At 34.3% G+C, this 18,745-nt stretch overlaps 1 protein-coding gene across 3 annotated transcripts in view; it reads left to right on the top strand.

The window, feature by feature from the left end:
- rb (adaptor related protein complex 3 subunit ruby) overlaps positions 1-18,745 on the top strand; it is a 445,832-nt gene that overhangs the window by 243,786 nt on the left and 183,301 nt on the right. For all 3 annotated transcript variants that reach the window (XM_090381955.1, XM_090381954.1, XM_090381953.1), the window contains exons 14-15: positions 7,708-7,760; positions 17,112-17,279. In XM_090381955.1, the coding sequence (XP_090238081.1) occupies positions 7,708-7,760; positions 17,112-17,279 (221 nt within the window). The remainder of the gene's footprint in view (positions 1-7,707; positions 7,761-17,111; positions 17,280-18,745) is intronic.

The raw sequence follows: 18,745 nt of genomic DNA, 5'->3' as shown, positions 1-18,745 counted from the left end.
CAGGAGTCGTAGATCATAGGTCATCCTCTGTTGGCAGCACAAGGTCCCATGTTCACAAAGGCGGCGATGGATACCATCAGATGTTTTCATGTTTTCCTCTCTGGACATCTTCATTCTGGGAACCTTTCATGGTACAAACGACGAGCATTGCCATCTGCCAAACCTCCTGATTTGAGTAAATGGTCGGAATGGAAAACTACCAGATTCTGTCTGTACCTTGTGATGAAGGAAATCACCTGCAGGAGATAATACATTCTGGTTAATAACTCGGGACCCAAGCATTTCCGGAACTATGTTGATATAAAATATCTTTATTGTCTACATAGGAGGAACTCATTCCTGAAGTTGTGCCCTGTATTTTTGAGACACCCTATATATATATATATACAGATAACCCTTGTATAACACGATAGTTATACATGGGTTATCTGTAAAGGTTATCCTACAAAATCTTGTGTAATGCAAAACTATGTCACACAGGACTACGGACCAGTACAAAAAGGGGGGGGGTTACGTTCCAGTACAAAAAGGGGGGTTACGTTCCAAAAGCTAACAAAAATACGGCATTTGTTTTTATATCTATCAGAAACTTAATTTTTATAGTAGTAATAGCTTAATATTTTAACTATTATTTTTATAATAGTACAAACTTAAGTAGTATTAATTAAACAAATGTCTTATCTTACAAACTGTGATACATTTATGTGAGATAATGTACGTTCATTTAATTTTCTTCCTCTTCATCGCTGCTAAGCACAATCTCTTCTGCAGCAACTAGATTTTGTTTACCTTCTGCTCTCTGTAAAATTCATAAACTGCCCTCTTCGAAGTCACAATTATTTTTTTTTATTTTTTATGGTCTCAAACAAGCACAAGTTCAATAGCACAGAACTCAGGGATCACCCAACAAAATACAGGGGACCCCCTGCTTTAAACGATAATATGTGAAAATTGGAAGAATATTTTCTAGTTAGCAAAAATAAAAATAAATTTATGTTACATACATAGCTTAATTAATAGTACTCTATGCACATACTAATTGATATTTCTGACCACTAATTTTTTTTTTTTTTGGTTGTAAAATTTAAAACAGTAAAAATGGTAAGCAATTAATAACAAAGAAAACCGTACATACAAGTTGCAGCAAACACAATATGGAGTAACGAGTTTCTGAAAATTTATTAATGATTTTTATATGATTGAATATTTCATGGAAGGGGAAACACATTTCACCATAATAAGAAATGTGTAATCAAATGTGCAATCTGTAATCAAGTCGCGAAGGCAGATTACAAGAAATCTTTGGCAAAGGATGCTAAGAAAACAGCAAGGATTTCTTTACTTATATAAACACTAAAAGAAAGGGGATGAATCAGATTGGTCCACTTGATATCGATGGTTCGACCATTGGTGATCCTACTCAGATAGCAAACAAACTGAATGAGTATTTTGCATCTACATTCACACATGAGGAGTTATTAAGGGAGGAAAATGCCAGAAGTTTATTAAACAGTAACAGGGTGCTTAATGATTTTGTAATAACTGAGAGCAAAGTGAAGGAGAAATTGTTGAAATTAAACATAAGAAAGGCTCCTGGGGTGGATGGATCTATCCAGTTATATTAAAGGAGGTGGCAAAGGAACTAAGCGAACCCTTAGCCATAATTATGAGAGCATCCTTGGACTCAGAGGAAGTCCCCGTGGACTGGAGATGTGCAAATGTATTCCCAATTCACAAAAGGGATCTAAGGGTGACATGAGTAATTACAGACCAGTTAGTTTAACTTCTGTTCCTGGTAAAATAATGGAGTCACTGGTTAAAGATGCATTGCAGGATCATCCAGACAAGACTGCAACAATAATTCAGACACAGCATGGGTTTGTTAAGGGAAAGTCTTCTCTGACAAATTTGATTGGATACTATGATGTGGTTACAAAGGAACTGGATGCAAAAAATAATTTGATATCATATACTTGGATTTCAGGAAAGCTTTTGACACTGTTGTGCACGAAAGACTACTGTACAGATTGGAGCAGAATGGTATTAAGGGTAAGTTGCTACAATGGATAAAAGGATGGTTGAGCGGGAGAAGACAGAAGGTGGTAATCAGTGGGCACTGCTCTTCATGGACTAATGTTATTAGTGGAGTTCCACAAGGTTTGGTGTTGGGTTCACTGTTGTTTTGTATATTTATTAATGATATTGATGAAGGTATATCAGGCTTAGTGTCGCGAAGTTTGCAGATGATACAAATGTTGGCAGGGTTGTTAAATTTTAGTAATGGCAGTGTGCTACTGCAACAGGATCTAGAAAATTCAGACAGATGGGCTGAGAAGTGGCAACTGAAGTTTAACATTGACAAATGCAAAGTTATATAGGTAGAAGTAACCCCAGAGGAACCTAAGTGTAGTACCAACTGTTTGGTACTACACATAGGGTGGTAGAAAATGAAAAAGACCTGGGAGTAATTGTGCAGTCAGATATGAAGTTTTCTGAGCAATGCAGACAGGCCGCATGAGCAGGTCATGGGGTTTTGTCAGTGATATACAGGAATTTTGTTACTAAGGAAAAGGAGCTGATTATCCCTTTGTATAAGACAATGGGTCTGGCCACACCTTGAATACTGCGTACAGGTCTGGAAGCCTTATTTTAAGAAGGATGTAGATTTGCTTGAGCGTGTACAGAGAAGGGCACAAGATTGGTGAGGGGAATGAAGGGATCCTCTTACCAAGAGAGGCTCAAGTTCGGAAAATTGCAGCAACTAGAGACTAGGCACCTATGAGGTGATCTGATTGAGGTGTATAACACTTTGAATGGGTTGAGTATGCCGAATTCTGATGGGATTCTTCCACTTGCTCAGATTATGAACCTAAGGGGGCATAAATTCAAATTGAGGAAAGACAGTTGTAGAATAGATGTGCAGAAATTTGCCTTTAGCTAGCGGGTGGTTAATTGCTGGAACAAATTTCCATCTGTCGTGGAAGTTGATAACTTTAATAAATTCAAGGCGGAACTGGGCAAACATTTAGAGGATATGGTTGTGAAAATGTTTTTTTTATTTATTTTATTTTTTTTGCAAGCATATGAGCTACATTAGCTCATATGCTTGCTTTCTTGCATCACATGCCTCTACTGTTACTATAGCATGAAAACTCACAGAATTCCAGCTATTGGTATTATTGCAAATGCAAAATGATCGAGTTTACTACACTTTTATAATTGATTACACTAACAGAAAAGACTAAACTGGAAACTGCAAATTGTTTTTATTGTTTTATGGTAGTGACCTACAGAAATGTCCTTTAGAAAAATATCATGAAGGCAATAGCAACTAGCGAGTCAACAGCAGGGATTCACAAAAAGGAATGGACCGTTGAAAATTACATCTAACATAATAGCAGGGTTTTCCCAGCACAAAAATACTGTGTTATGCGAGATATTCCACAATTCTTAAACTGTAATAAGCAATACCGTGTCGTGCGAGGATTGCTGCAATTTATCAATTGTGTTAGAGCGAAACCATGTTGTTGAAGTACTGTGTTATACGGGGGGGGGGGGTTGCCTGTATATATATATATAATGTGTGGTTTTTAAAATAAATAGTGTCTGTGAAAATGGAAATGAAAAGTACACACGGTGCCTGAACTAAGAGGAGTTTAAGGGATAGTCGAAAGTGGAAGTGAAGTAGTAGTTAAACAGGTGAAAGAATTTGAAAAACTACTACAAAAACGAACTGGCACCGAGGAAGCAAACAAAATACAAAAAAAAAAAAAAAAAAAAGTACAAAAATAAAAATTAAAAATAATAACAAAGAAATAAAAAGTAAATAACACTGTATTCAGATATGGGAGGGCAATTTTAGCAAGAGGTCGAAATAGGAGATGGAAAATATGTAAAATCTGAATATAGTTGATGAAAATATGATACATAGCCAGGAAATTCAACAGGGGACTAATCCTGACCATGTATCAGGCACTGTGTTTCCATACTTGTCTGTAATATTATTAAAAGGGGGAAGCAAATATGCGGCCTTTATCATAATACTATTAGACATGGTAGTCCCAACGCAGTGTAAAATAATGTAAATTAAAATAAATACAAATTTACAAAAGTGTAATGTGAAATATAATACAAATGTATGTGAAGTGCAGAAGGGGTGAACGGTGATTAAATTAATGTTATTAATCACATATTTATATCCTTTTGCTTAATGTTATCTAATCACATAGTTATTTATATCCTTTTTCTTCCTTTACTACTGCACTGCACGTTTTGGAGCATTAGATATATGATTTTTGTTATTTTCCTTTTTCTGCTTGTTTTGCTTCTTAACAGTTTCATATTACTACTCTATATAATATATATATATATATATATAGAATATTATTAGAAAAAGTAAATCAATCCAATAACAAGAATACCATCAGGGACTTAAGAAAACGCAAAAAAAAAAAATAAAATAAAAAAAATATATATATATTATTATCGCTTTTTACCGACAATCTAGATGACTTCAACTGGGGCCAACCACCCAGAATGAAGGCAAAAAACGACAAGAAGTTCTCTGTTTCTGTGATGATCAATATATGCTAAGTAATTTAAATCTAAACCAAATATAATCCAGTTTAGGCCGAATATAAATCGAATATAAATAAATCGAATGAAGATAATTAATTAAGAAAAAATTTTGAAATATTAGAATCAAAGGTAAGAAATATAAGTAAAATATAAATGTAAGCATATATTAATCATCGTTGACCCGACAGAGAACGTAATTTAATGATTAAAATAAGATTAAATATATAATACATACTACATTTGACCGTATCTAGGACATAATGTAATAGTCGTCAAAATAATATGTGGTGCCCCCTATGTGATGGATACGGTAAAAATAAATAAATAATTAAATTAACGCAAAGAGAAACATGCAGATAGTAAGAAGAAAAACTAAAGGAGTAGGAAAAATAGAACCTGAACTCCACAAAGGCGAAAAATAGTGGTATAGATAAGAAATAGTTTCTCCTACGTCCTCGGATTGCCCTAATAATTTCGGAGAAATAAAAATAAAGAGTATAGGACAGCTTAAAGGCATTACAAGATATAAGTTGTGGCTCGGGTATGCCCGGGATCGCAAACCCGTTCCTATAGTAGGACCCTGAGCTGAATTTGCATGTTATCTCAGCGTGAATTTAAGTAAATTTAAATGAATTTAACTATATGTATTAAAAAAAAAAAAAAAAAAAAAATGATACACTGTAATTTGCAAGCCGGTGGGTACAAGTTTTCTACGCCGTAAGACACCAAGAATGCAAAGTGTATCCTATTTACATATATACATGGCACTAAATATAACAATTTAATTGAAAATTATATTGAAACGATAGGTTCAGAAAACAAATTTTTGAAATTAATTATGCTTATTGCTTTCCTGAAGTGATATTTCAGGTAAGCGATAGGGAAATTATTATTAATCAACTTGCCGTACAACGCTGTTAAGCCTGTTGAACAATTTTTACTACTATTGCAGATATAAGCAATCCTTAAACATTGCGATAAAATTATATTAGCATGCACTGATTTTGATACATTAGATTTCCAGTTTGTAAAGCTGACTACGTTAAAATTAAATGCATCTCTTTTATTATATACATTTACGTCTATTTTATTATTATGGAATATTTCTATATGAAGATCCAAGTAATTTGCTATAGTATCGGAACTATTAGTTTTTTCCAATACAAGTTCTACTGGATATAATTTACCGTAATCCTGGACAAAATGTGGACAATTAAAAACACATATATCATCTACGTATCTGTATATAAGTAGGTTATCTTGAAATTCTCTTTCTGTATAATACAGATAAAGGTTTGCGATTATGCTTGATGCTGGACTTCCCATAGGGGTGCCAGTCACTTGTAAGTATAACGAAGTTCCGTCATATACATAATTATTAAAGATGCATAATTTTATTAGAGAATCCCAATAGGTTTAATCAACCTTTATAGCATTTTTATTTTCTAAATATAGTTTCTGGAGGACGACTTTTAAATTATCAAGATTAATACTCATAAATAGACTGTTAAAGTCAAATGTTTGTATTTGATGAATATTGTTATTTTTTATAGCATTTATAATCGGTAAGTTATTATTTATTATAATAGTTTTATTTAAGTTATTTAATATAATTTTAAGTAACTTTTCTAACGTTTTTCCGGGAAATTTAGCATAACTATCTCTACATGATGTTATGAATCTAAAAGCAATGGGTGATTTATGAAATTTGGGTATGCAATATATAAATGGATATTTTAGGTTATTATACTTTAACTTTAATTTTTTATGCAATGCAATTAATTTTTTGATTATTATATTAGAGGAAGATGTTATCTGTTTATATGTACGGCTAGACTGTAGTTCATTTTTTATAATATCTATATAATATGATTTACATATGATTGCATAATTGCAAGCAGCTTTGTCAACGGGAGTTATTATAAAATGTTCATGTATATCTTTGAGCTGCCTATTTATTAATTTGGTATTATATAGATTATCCTGTACGAATTTCAATTGATTATATTTGTTAGATATGATATTAAGCATTGTAAATAACCACATGTGATAAGCTTCAACCGGTATATTATGTTTGTATGCTGATCTTATGCAGTATTTTAGTAAATCTAGATATAACAATTTTTTAAAGTTAGATTTATTAATAGGTGGATTAGGTCGAAATTTAAAACCCAGTGATAAAATATCTCTCTAAGTTCGGGATATGGGATTATATCTAAATTGCCGGTTATAATGTGATTATGGTTAGGATCCACGTATCTATGAAATGAAGGTTTGTGACAAACACATGTATCCTGTCCGATGTTAATATTGTGAAGGTTTGTAGCTATTGTTTTATAGTTACACGCTTTAAGACCAAATGGTTTAGAATATCTAAATCTGATATTAATATGTAAGTTATTAATAGGCAGCAAGTCATTACGTAAATTAATAGTTTTATGTATATCTAAATCATCCATCATTTTAAAAAATATATATATATATTTTTTTTTTTTTTTTTTTGTTGGTGGAGCAGGAACATTTGGTTCCCTGCCCCATATGCTGATACTAATTAAAAAAACAAAAAATAAGAATAAAAATAAATATTGATATTTAAAAAAAAAAATTTTTTTTTTTCAAGTGATATATGTGAGATATAGCATAACTACTAAAGAAGAAAAAATATTGTGCTTCATGTGACAGGTGTTTTCATGCAATTACTCTGAGTGAAGTTACTCTATGTTCATATTAGAGAAGGTAGAGAAAGTTTCAGTCAGTCAATCTGGAACTCACACAGTTTTTTTATTTCTGTGTCTTTCTTTATTTTCAGTGTTAAATTTAGTGAACATTTTTAAATTGCTGTGAATGCTGTGACTGTGAACATTTAAAATTGCTGTGAATGCTATAACTGTGAATATTTTTAAAATGCTGTGAATGCCTAGACTTTATAATTTGTAAGCAGTATTTTAAATTCATTAATATTCTGTTCTTTATATTAATTTGATTTGTACAGCTTTTCTGTATTATCTGTGATAATGGTTTTAGAGCTTGCATATCGTAACTATTTCATGATAAAATTTGTTAGTATTTTTAATCTAGAGATGTTGACTAATGGCTTTCGTAATTAAATTTAATTGATTTTGTTTACAGAAGCAGTAGTTGCAGAAAGTGTTGTAGTTATTAAGAAATTGTTGCAGATGCAGGTATGCATACAATTTTTTAAAATTATTTTCTCCTTTATAAATCATGCATTTTTTCATAAGTAACCATCACTTAAAACTGATCAACTGCTTTATTCTCATAACATAATCTAATGCTCTGAATTTTGTAGCATAATGCTTTCAGAAATTCTTGATGATTGAGTGCATATACTACACAGGCACTGCTAGAAACTGAAACCAATGTCCAAGAGACTGTTTTATGCCAGTCTTTGATTCTATGGATTCTAGTAATGTCTATAAAGTGCCTGTGATCAAAAATTTACAGGGATTTCACATTATTATGATGTGAAATTCTGTATAGTAAACAATGTTACAATGTAGGCAATGTTTTAATTCATGTATGAAAGTGTTCTCAGTGTTACTTTTACTCATTAGTTTCTTGTATGTAGGATGCAGTCGTAATTTCAAGGAATACACGGCTAAGAATATATTAACGATGTATTTTTTTTTTTTTTTTTGAGAAACCAGAAGATTTTGAGTTTGGAAAAATATTCTTTTACTCGTATGTATCCTCAACTTTACTGAACTCATGCCCAAGTATATCACAGTACAATTTCTCTTAAAACTGACTTGCATAGAGTTAAAAATACATTCTCATAGTCAGGGTCACTGTTGCTAAAATTTAAGGGTCAAAATAGAACTTGAGAATGCTGTGAGCTTGACCTTCTAATTTGTAAACAGTATTTATATTTAAATTCATTAATGTTATTCTTTATGCTGTGTTTTCAAAATAATGAGAGGCATTACCTCAATATATGCATGTAGGATGTTTATTCACTAACACTCTACTTGAATTTAATATAAAATAAAAAAATTAAAAAAAATTTATTTCTTTTCTGCCACATGTCTCTTTCTCTGTAGTTTCTCTGTAGAGACCTCTGTAGTTACCCTTACTAGAGCAAAAGCCTTTTCATTTACCCTTGACAGTAATGTCTTTAATTAAATTCCACATTAGTGCACTGTGATCACTGACATCCAGTGGGTCTTTTACCTGCAGATTCTTAATGCATGAAGAATCACTGCTGATAATGCGATCAAGGGTATTGCTTTCTCTTGTTGCCTCTCTAACATGCTGCTGTAGAAAACAATCATCCAATAAATCCACAAAAGTCTTGCTAGTGTGCGAGTGACCAACCCACAAATTCCACTCAACATCTTGAAAGTTAAAATCTGCCATTATTGAGGCATTCCGATTTGCTGGCCCACTCTCTTTCCCTGTATAGCTGTTTGGTATAGTCATCACAGTCATGAAGCCTATTACATACTCCCACTCTCAATTTTGTTTTCCCTGTGCTTAAAGGTAAAGGTAAACTGCAGCCATTATCAACCCACTTCATTCATTGCTGAGGGAAATGGACCATAATTTGCCATGCTGGTTCAGTGCAGGTTGGCAAATTGACTATTTAGCAGTCAGGGGCTTGAACCCCGGTCTACTCAAAGAGCGTGTGCTACTGCACTCCTACTCCTGACCACTTGGCTGCGGAAGCCATTGCTTATATCACGCCAAACTGACTCATCATTGCACTCCTCACCCAAATCAACTCAATGCACTTTAATATTTTTCTTAACTAAGATTATAATCCCTCCACCTCTCCTGTCCTTCCTGTATATATTGTACTCCCTATATTCACATTCAGCATCACTTATGTCTGAGTGAAATCATGTCTCCATTATTCCTACAATGTCTGCATGTGATGACTTAATCAGTACTTCAAATTCATCAAACTTATTTACAGTGCTCCTTGGCATTAGTGTACATGCAAGTATATATGCACATGTTTTTACTCTTAGTTACCCTAACGCAGCCCATGTATTCATTTTTTCCATGATGACCCACAGCAGGTCACTGAAATCCCAGACAGCTTGCTTTCCAGGCTGCTGCATGTACAAACTGTAGCAATGCAAGAATCACTTTTACCTCTGCTTGCAGCTCTAGTTAAACCATTAATTTGTGTATACCTCCAAGCTAGCAGTTTTCCGACCCACCTATCACTCTCTTGATAGCATCAGCAAATATTCTTGCACACCTTCTATTCAGATGTATCCCATCCCTGTGAAAACAGTCTCTCCTGTTAACAAGCACAGACAAAAAAATTCTAAGAAAAAAAATTCTACTCCATGAGCCTTGCACATTCTCTCCAGGTCTGAATCGATTAACAATGCTCTCAACATATACTTCCTCCTATCGTATCTGGGCAGAATTGTATTCACTTTCAAATTTAATCCTAACTCATGACTTTTTTGCCGATATTTCCACCTGTACTTTTTAAGTATGTCCTCAGATCTCCTACTCTTAATATCATTAGTGCCAATGTGTACAACAATATCACCTTTTGTGCCCTTAAAAGGTGATATCTGCTCTACGATGTCACCTACTTTTGTCCCTGGCAGACTGGTCCTGTTCCACCTATCCTTCTTGCACAACATATTTCCCTGTTATTGTTGGTGAATAGAGTCACCAACAATAACAAGCTTCTGTGGGACCTGCACATTCTGCCTTGAAAATTGTCGCTGTGTTGTCTGATGCTCAAGAGTGAGTTCTGGCATTGAGTTGGGCAGCTGAGAATGTAATGGGGGCCCCCTATTTTAATTTCTTCAAGTGCATCTACCATATTACATCTACTCTCATTATACCTTTTTCTTCCAACTAACTTACACCAAAAATTCTGTACTAGCATGCATAACTTCTGAGTCCGGGAAAGCTTTCATGGCACTTGGGATGCTTTCGATAAGAAGCATGCGCCTCCGTAGCCAGGTGGGAAGGAGCAGCAGTGCGTAGCACACGCTTCTTGATTAGACCGGGGTTCGAGCCCTTCACCACCAAATACGGAGGATGCGGAAAGGTCAAGGAATGACCACCGCATATCCCGGAGCAATATGGCCTTAGTTGCTAATGCTCCTAAAAACCAAATAACAAAAACAAAACAAAAAACAGATAAAAAGCATGACGGACCCCATCACCCCTTCTGTTTTCTATAGCCTTCCTTTTTTTTTTTTTTTTTTTTAATTTACCAAGGTTTGAATCCTCAGGACCACAAAATGCAGTTAATCGTAATATTCCCTTCAAATTAATAGTTGAAAACTTCTCTGATCTATGTGACTATAGATAGATTCCCCCCCCCCCCATAGAAATAGGTATAGCTAAACCTTCACTCTTCATAGTTGAAGCCAGTAGTTCTCAAACTTTTTCATCACTGAGCCAATATTGATGAAAATACGATAATAGAACTTGTGGATGGGCCATATATTAGGTTAATGGTTATGTATACATGCATTGCACAACATCCTTATTAGAGAACAGCTTTCTCAATAAATTTCAATATGGTGCACATAAAAAATGCACATAATTAGCAAATTTTCACATGAAACCTTGAATGGTATTTTTTAAATTAAGCAACAAATTTTATGATAATTGTAAAGCAGAATGAAAAACCATTAATTGTAATATTGATCATAAATGTAAATGGTTGAAAATAATACAAAAATATTTATAAATTGTAGTGTTACAAGAAAAAAAAAGTATAAAATTTAAGTTTGTTTTGTAGCATGTGATTTATGGAATTGATTTTTGTTTGAGATTATTTCCATTAGCCTGGGTTCTAAAGATGTTGTGTGGCTATGTAAAACATGTGTGAGATGATTATCTGTTAATTTGGATCTTAATTTAGACTTGTTTATGTTCATAATAGAGAGTGTTTTTTCACAGATATAAGTACTTCCAAATTATGAAGCCATTTGAGTTTAGTACACAAATCTTCTGGTACTCTAGAAATTTTGGACAATAATTTTTTTCACATTTATATGTAAAATCATAACAATGGCTGCGTGCTGCATATAAAATCTTGCAGGCCACAGATGACCTGTGGGCCACACTTTGTGAACTCCTGGTTGACGTGCTCAACATCTTGCAAGAATTGCTTTAATAAATGGAGATGCTATCCCTCATGAGTCAGTATGTATATATATATATATATATATATATATATATATATATAGCATTGATGACATATATGTGCAGGATTACTCACATTTATTCCAAATCTATAATGATGGCCCAGAGTCTGATCCATCCATAAGTGCAGCAGCAGTTTTTGCAACTCATATCACTTTAGTACAGCTGCAACTTGTCTTCTTTAGATCATATATATATTATTTTTATTGTAAGGTTCCTAGGTACACGCAAGTACCCTACCTTTACAAACCCTTCATGGCACTAAGCCAGGGATTGATACTGAATCAAAGTGCAATAGCTACTTTACAGGACAGGACTATTTCTGCTTATGTCATCATTAAAAAAATATAAAAAAAATAATAAAAAACAAAATAAGTAATCTTATGTGAAAGTCATAAATGTAGATGGCAGTAATCCTATACTATTAAATTTCATAATTCAAAACCATTCCATGTTTTGGCAAAAACTAAAGAGTTTAATGCATTCTTTAAAAGTGATACATTCCATAAAATATTCCAGTTTGACTGGATAATTGAAGCCCATATTACTTGATGAAATTTTAACCTCGCCTTGGAAGTCTGAATAACACTAAGTGAGGACTTCTTGTTTATAGTATAGCCCACTCCATTCCAATCCATCAGTATTAATCCACTGGTGATATATTAGTTTATGCTGCTCATCTTTGAACAGATTTAGTTGACAAGTTCAGTGAAATGCAAATGCCATAGTTGCTCTTCACATCTCTGTTGCTTTTGATTGTTTAGCATAAATGGTCTAAACAAGATTCCATTTCACAATTTGCCTTCTGCTTTTTATAATGGGTAGTCACGTTTTTTAGCATTAGCATTAGCATTTTAGCATTAGCAGAGGCATATGTTGCAAGAAAGCAAGCTTATGCAACTTCAGCCACAAAAAAAAAAAAAAAAAACCTTCCACTTCACCCCTCCGTTCGTTCGAAATACCTGTCCAGCTGAGCCTTAAATTTATTTAGGCTATCAACTTCCACAACAAGGGATGGAAGTCTGTTCCACCAACCAACTACCCGCTGGCTAAAGGCAAATTTCTGCACATCTATCCTACATCTGTCTTTCCTCAATTTGAATTGCAAGAGGAAGAATCCCATCGGCATTGAGCATGCTCAAACCATTCAAGGCTTTATACACCTCTGTGAGATCACCTCACCAGCGCCTAGTCTCCAGATACTGTAATTTGCAAAACTGCCTTTATTTGTAAGAGCAACCCTTTGTTCCATTCACTAATCTTGTTTCCGTTCTCTGTACTCGTTCCAGCGGCGCCTCCGTAGCCAGGTGGGAAGGAGCAGCAGTGTGTAGCACACGCTTCTTGATTAGACCGAGGTTCGAGCCCGTCACCACCAAATACGGAAAGGTCAGGAAATGACCACCGCATATTCCCGGAGCAATATGGCCTTAGTTGCTAATGCTCCTAAAAACCAAACAACAACAACAACTCGTTCCAGCAGCGCTACATCCTTCTTGAAATGAGGCCTCTAGAACTTATACAGTACTCAAGGTGTGGCCTGACCATTGCCTTATACAAGGGAATAATCACTTCCTTATCCCTGCTAAAAAAATTCCTGTATATCATTAACAAGATACCATGAGCTACTCTTGCAGCCCTTCTGCACTGCTCAGAGAACTTCATATCTGCCTGCACAATTACCCCAGGTCCTTTTCATTATCTACCACTGTCAGTGTAGTACCACAGAGTTGATACATTGCTCTGAGGTTGCTGTTTCCCATATGTAGTACTATATATTTGTCAATGTTAAACTTCATTTGCCACCTCTCAGCTCATCTGCTCAACCTTTCCAGATCCTGTTGCAGCAGTAGTGTCCTTAACAACCCTGCCAACCGTTGTATCATCTGCAAACTTGGACATTAAGCTTGATATACCATCATCAATATTATTTATAAATACAGAAAACAATAATGGACCCAACACTGAACCCTGAGGGACTCCACTAATAACATTAGTCCCTGATGAGCAGTGTCCATTGATTACCACTCTCTGTCTTCTCCCCCTCAACCACCCCTTTATCCATAGCAGCAATTTGCCTCCAATGCCACACTGCTCCAATTTGTGCAGCAGTCTTCCATGTGCAACAGTATCAAAAGCCTTTCTAAGATCCAAGTATATAATATCAAAGTTATTCCCTGCATCCAGTTCTTTTGTGACTGCATCATAGTATCGAATCAGATTTGTCAGGCAAGACTTCCCCTTAACAAAACCATGCTGTGTCCGAGCTATAACTGAAGTCTTGTCTAGATGATCCTGCAGTGCTTCTTTAACCAGTGCCTCCATTAATTTTCCTGGAACAGAAGTTAAACTCACAGGACTATAATTACTTGTGTCAGCCTTTGATCCTCCTTTGTGAATTGGGGTCACATTTGCACATCTCCAGTCTATGGGTACCTCCCTGAGTCCAAGGAAGCTCTCATAATTATTTCTAAGTGTTTGCTTACTTCCTTTGCTGCCTCCTTTAATATAACTGGATAGATCCCCCCCCCCCAGGTTCCTTTCTTGTGTTTATCTTCAACAATTTCTCCTCCACTTTACTCTCAGTTATTACAAGATTATCTAGCTTACTGCCAGAGTTGAATACACCTCTGGCATTACCCTCGCTGAATAACTCCTCGTGTGTGAATGTCGAAGCAAAATATTCATTTAGTTTGTTAGCTACCTGAGCAGGATCATCAACAGTTGAACCATCGATATCAAGTGGACCAATCTGATTCATCACCTTCCTTCTAGAGTTTACATAAGTAAAGAACTCTTTGCTGTTTTTCTTTGCGTCCTTTGCCAAGGATTTCTCATAATCTGCCTTTGCCTGCCTAATCTCCTTTGTGACTTGGTTACAGACCAGCTTATATTTATCATAGGCTTCTGTGTCACATGTTAATTTATATGTATCCCATGCATTTTTCTTCTCTGCCATGTGTCTCATTAGTTCAACTGACATCCATTTATGCCTAATCCTTTAACAATATTTCTTAGTTGGTATGTAAAGCCTAGTAGCTTCCAAGATAAGTTCTTTGAATGCTTCCCATTTTGAATTTGCTGTTGGTAACATCATCAGTTGGTCCCACTGTATAGAATTTAAATACTGTCTCAGACCATTGTAGTCGCCTTTACGAAAGCAATAACCCTTCCCTTTATCCCTGATGGTAGTTACCTCTTTGAGTAACTACCATCAGGGATAAAGGTAGTTACCTCTTTGAGTAAATCCCACTTCAGCACACTGCAATCACTGCCACCTAGTGGTTCCTTTATCTGCAGATTCTTAATGCATGAAGAATCACTACTGATAATGAAATCAAGAATATTATCCCCTCTAGTTGCCTCCCGAATGGGTATCCAGTTTTCTGTAATTCTGTAATTCTTTTTGTAATGGGTATCCAGTTCTCTTGCCAACTACTTGCTGTGGGTGATGGTTGATGTTTCTCTCTTCTAATTTCTCAAGAAATGGTAGAATTTGCTGGGTTCTATTCTTTCTTTTTTTTTTTTTTTAACTGGTTTTCTTCCTGTAGATTAATGACCTTCCACTGACTAGAAATGTTGCCATAACTCTCCACTTACAATACACCGTGTGCCATTTTCTAGTTTAATAAACTCTGCTCTTTACAAACAGCTACAAATTATTGAATATCCACTATCAGTTCCCTAAATGCTAATTTCCAGGTAATCCTTCAGTGTGATGAAGAAAACATAGTTAATCTCATTCTGTATAGATTAAATGACAGCTGAATACACTGTTATACCATGTGGAAGTATTTTAAAATATGTATTTATGGAAGTGTAACCACATCAGACTACACTTAAAATATTGGCAACATTTCAGGGATCTACTGGATACTTATCCAGCTTCAGCCTGGATAGTTCAGTAGCCCCGGAAATGTTGAGGTGAAGAAAAATGTTAATAACAAATTTTATTAATGAATTGTTAATAAAAATTACAAGTTAAAGCACCTGTAATACTATATAGAATTTATGTTGATGGGAAAGATTAAGGATCACTGATTTTTTAGGATGGATGACATTAGGTAATCATAATTACAGGTATGTTATGTTTTTTCTAAATTTTTATTGTCTTTAATTTAGTAGCTTTAAATTTTGTTTAATTTCTTTTAGGATGCATTTGATGGTTTTATTTTCCATAATCACAAAAAAAAAAAAAAAAAAAGAAGCCTAATATAGGTTGCATTGCAGGTGGTAGATGACTTTCATCAACCGGTGAAATACCACCACTTTGCTTATTGGAGGCTTGAAGTGGTGAAACCCATGTTTAGTCTCTAGAGCAAAGTTTCCAGCATCCCCCTCCCCCCATACTTCTCCTTCAATCCATGCACGGTACTAAGTACTATAGGTTTTGATACCTTTCGTATTTGGGGTTTTCATAAAAAAAAAAAAAAAAATTTGTTATAGTTTGTCTGTACATAGTGGGATCTCAAAAAAAGAAGCATTCTGATTGTTTTCACACAAGATTAAAAACACTGATGTACACCTTTACAAACTTGTTGTCAATATGTAGGACATATTGAACATGTGGTAAAATCAAAGCGTCTTCCAAAAATCTGACCAGGAAAATTCATAATGTTTGTTAACAATATATGAATAAATTGTTACAAACATTGAAATGGGTCAGCATTTCATGTGCCATTAGTTGGAAAGGTTAGATGTGATGTATTTTCTAATATTTGGTTTAAATACAAATTAAAAAAAAAAAAAAATATATATATATATATATATATTTTTTTTATTTTTAAGTAATAGATAATAGATTTACTTTGTTTTTAGTAACTTGGCACCATTAATTTCCATCATTGTGTTGCAGTAGACAAGAGAATAATATACATTGACTGAATTTGGCTTAGTTTATGAAGTTACAAAAGTCAACAAGATACTTTCACATTTGTTAACATCATTTAAGGGAGTGTTCTTGGCTCTTATTTTAGAGATTCATAGAAAAATCCATAGATATTAGCACTAATACAAATTAACTGTCTAAGCTTAAATAGCACAGATGTTATCAACCATGCTTCATTGCTTTCTAATCATATTAAGGAGGAAGTATAGTTAGGGATATTAGCTTTTTCATCTTGCCTCTTTTTTAAAGCTTCGTTTCAGATGTCCAAGATAGTGAACTATAAAGTATTTCAAGTTAGTATGGAATTGTTCGGCCTTAGTAAAATTAACATCTTAATTGATAAATTTATTTAAGAAGCACAGAAAGGCAAATTTTGTTTTTATCCTTTCTTATCCTAATCTTCTTTTAAGCTAATTTTATTAAGTTAAGTTGTATTTTATCTGTTTCAATCCGAAGATTTTTTGCCTTTAAACATACTTTCATTATGTTTTAATAGCCATCTGAACATAAAGATATTATAGTTCACATGTCTCGATTGATGGATTCTATTACTGTTCCAATGGCTCGTGCTTCTATTCTCTGGCTTTTGGGAGAATATGCTGATAGGGTAACCAAAATTGCGCCTGATGTATTGCGAAAAGTTGCCAAGACTTTTATAAATGAGGTACGTATTTGTCCATTATGTAATTTTAGTGTAAATTCATTCTTAGAGGACTGATATGAAACCAAATTTTTTTTTTTTTTGCAAAATATTGCAAAATCACCATAGGTGTTTAGTTATTTGTCTTGATGTTTGATAAACTCCCTGACTTGAAATTACCATTCAGAACTTCCTACAAGGGAACAAAGAACTGGTGATCACACAGAGGAATATTTGGTTCATAAGGAATATGGGAACGAGAGTAGCCTTGTTCAAGAAATGTTTTTATGGCTCTGGCAAACGTTTTTTTATATTTTTGCTGTTTTATTGACTTAAATTGGCATATTAATTTATTTTTTAGAAGTAGCTTTATATTCCTAGTACGATACTTAGTTTAATTTTTAACTTCGATAGAGATTTTGTAGGTTATTACTTAGTATCGGTAAGGGTATCCAATCCACGTGTTTTACAAGTTTTTGCAGCTCCAGAAAACGAGAAGTTTTTAGCTATATTTAGCCACTTTATTGACTTAATTGTTATATTAAATTATTTTCTATAAGTAGCTTATAGACCTAGTCAAGATCCTTGGTTTATTCTGAATTTAGATAGCGAGATTTTGGAAGTTAATTAATACTTAGTGTCCGTAGATTTACCGTTCATACCTTGCTGCCATTGTTGTACAATACGTTATATCCTGTACTAGATAGTGTTAGCTTAGTATAGTATATAGTATTATCGATTAATCAGTAAAATTTATTAATCTTGTTAAACTTCATTATCAATTAAATTGTACTTTTTTAACTAAATACATCTAACAACTTAGATTTTACAAATGTAACATTATTAATTAACACATAACTTGATACGGAAGTTATATAACGAAACTCGGAGATAATACTTGATACTAAAAAAAAAAATATATATATATATAGTGTTATAACTGCATTGGGATATAAGTTTAGGGTTATAATTTTGTACTGAAATTGAATCGAAATCGTGACTCAGACCAGAGCAGCAAAGCAAAAGGTTCAAGCTAATGGGAGTGCTGTGACTCAGGGGAGAAGGGGGGGGGGCAGTTGCCCTCTGAATCACAGCCTTTTAAAATGCACTGCTTGCTTGATGTTTGTGGAGCAATCAGGTACAGGACATGATATTGCCAAGGGGAATGTCTTTGTGTGTGCACGATGTAAGGAGTGTGAGGAAATCAGGCGACAACTCAGCGTTGTTGTGGTCCTATATGAGAGCTTGAAGGACAGGGTGGATGCCCTCGAAGGATCTAAATTGAGGGGCCCATCAAACTCTCAGCTTCCCACATCAACGTAAGAGCTTGCACTTGAACATCATGCAACACAGTGGCAACCCCCAAGGCAGAATACACTGGTCCCACAGAAACTAGTAGTAGTCGGCGACTTTATTGTCAGGGAAACGGGGAACATATTGTGTAAAACGTATAAGTGGAACAGGACCAGGCTGTGTCTGCCAGGGGCAAA

Source organism: Mastigoproctus giganteus, chromosome 9 (assembly GCF_048544385.1).
Source record: "Mastigoproctus giganteus isolate SK-2022 chromosome 9, ASM4854438v1, whole genome shotgun sequence".
Lineage (NCBI taxonomy): Eukaryota > Metazoa > Arthropoda > Arachnida > Uropygi > Thelyphonidae > Mastigoproctus > Mastigoproctus giganteus.
The sequence above is the reverse complement of the archived record's forward strand: the minus strand, read 5'-3'. Positions and strand labels throughout refer to the sequence as shown.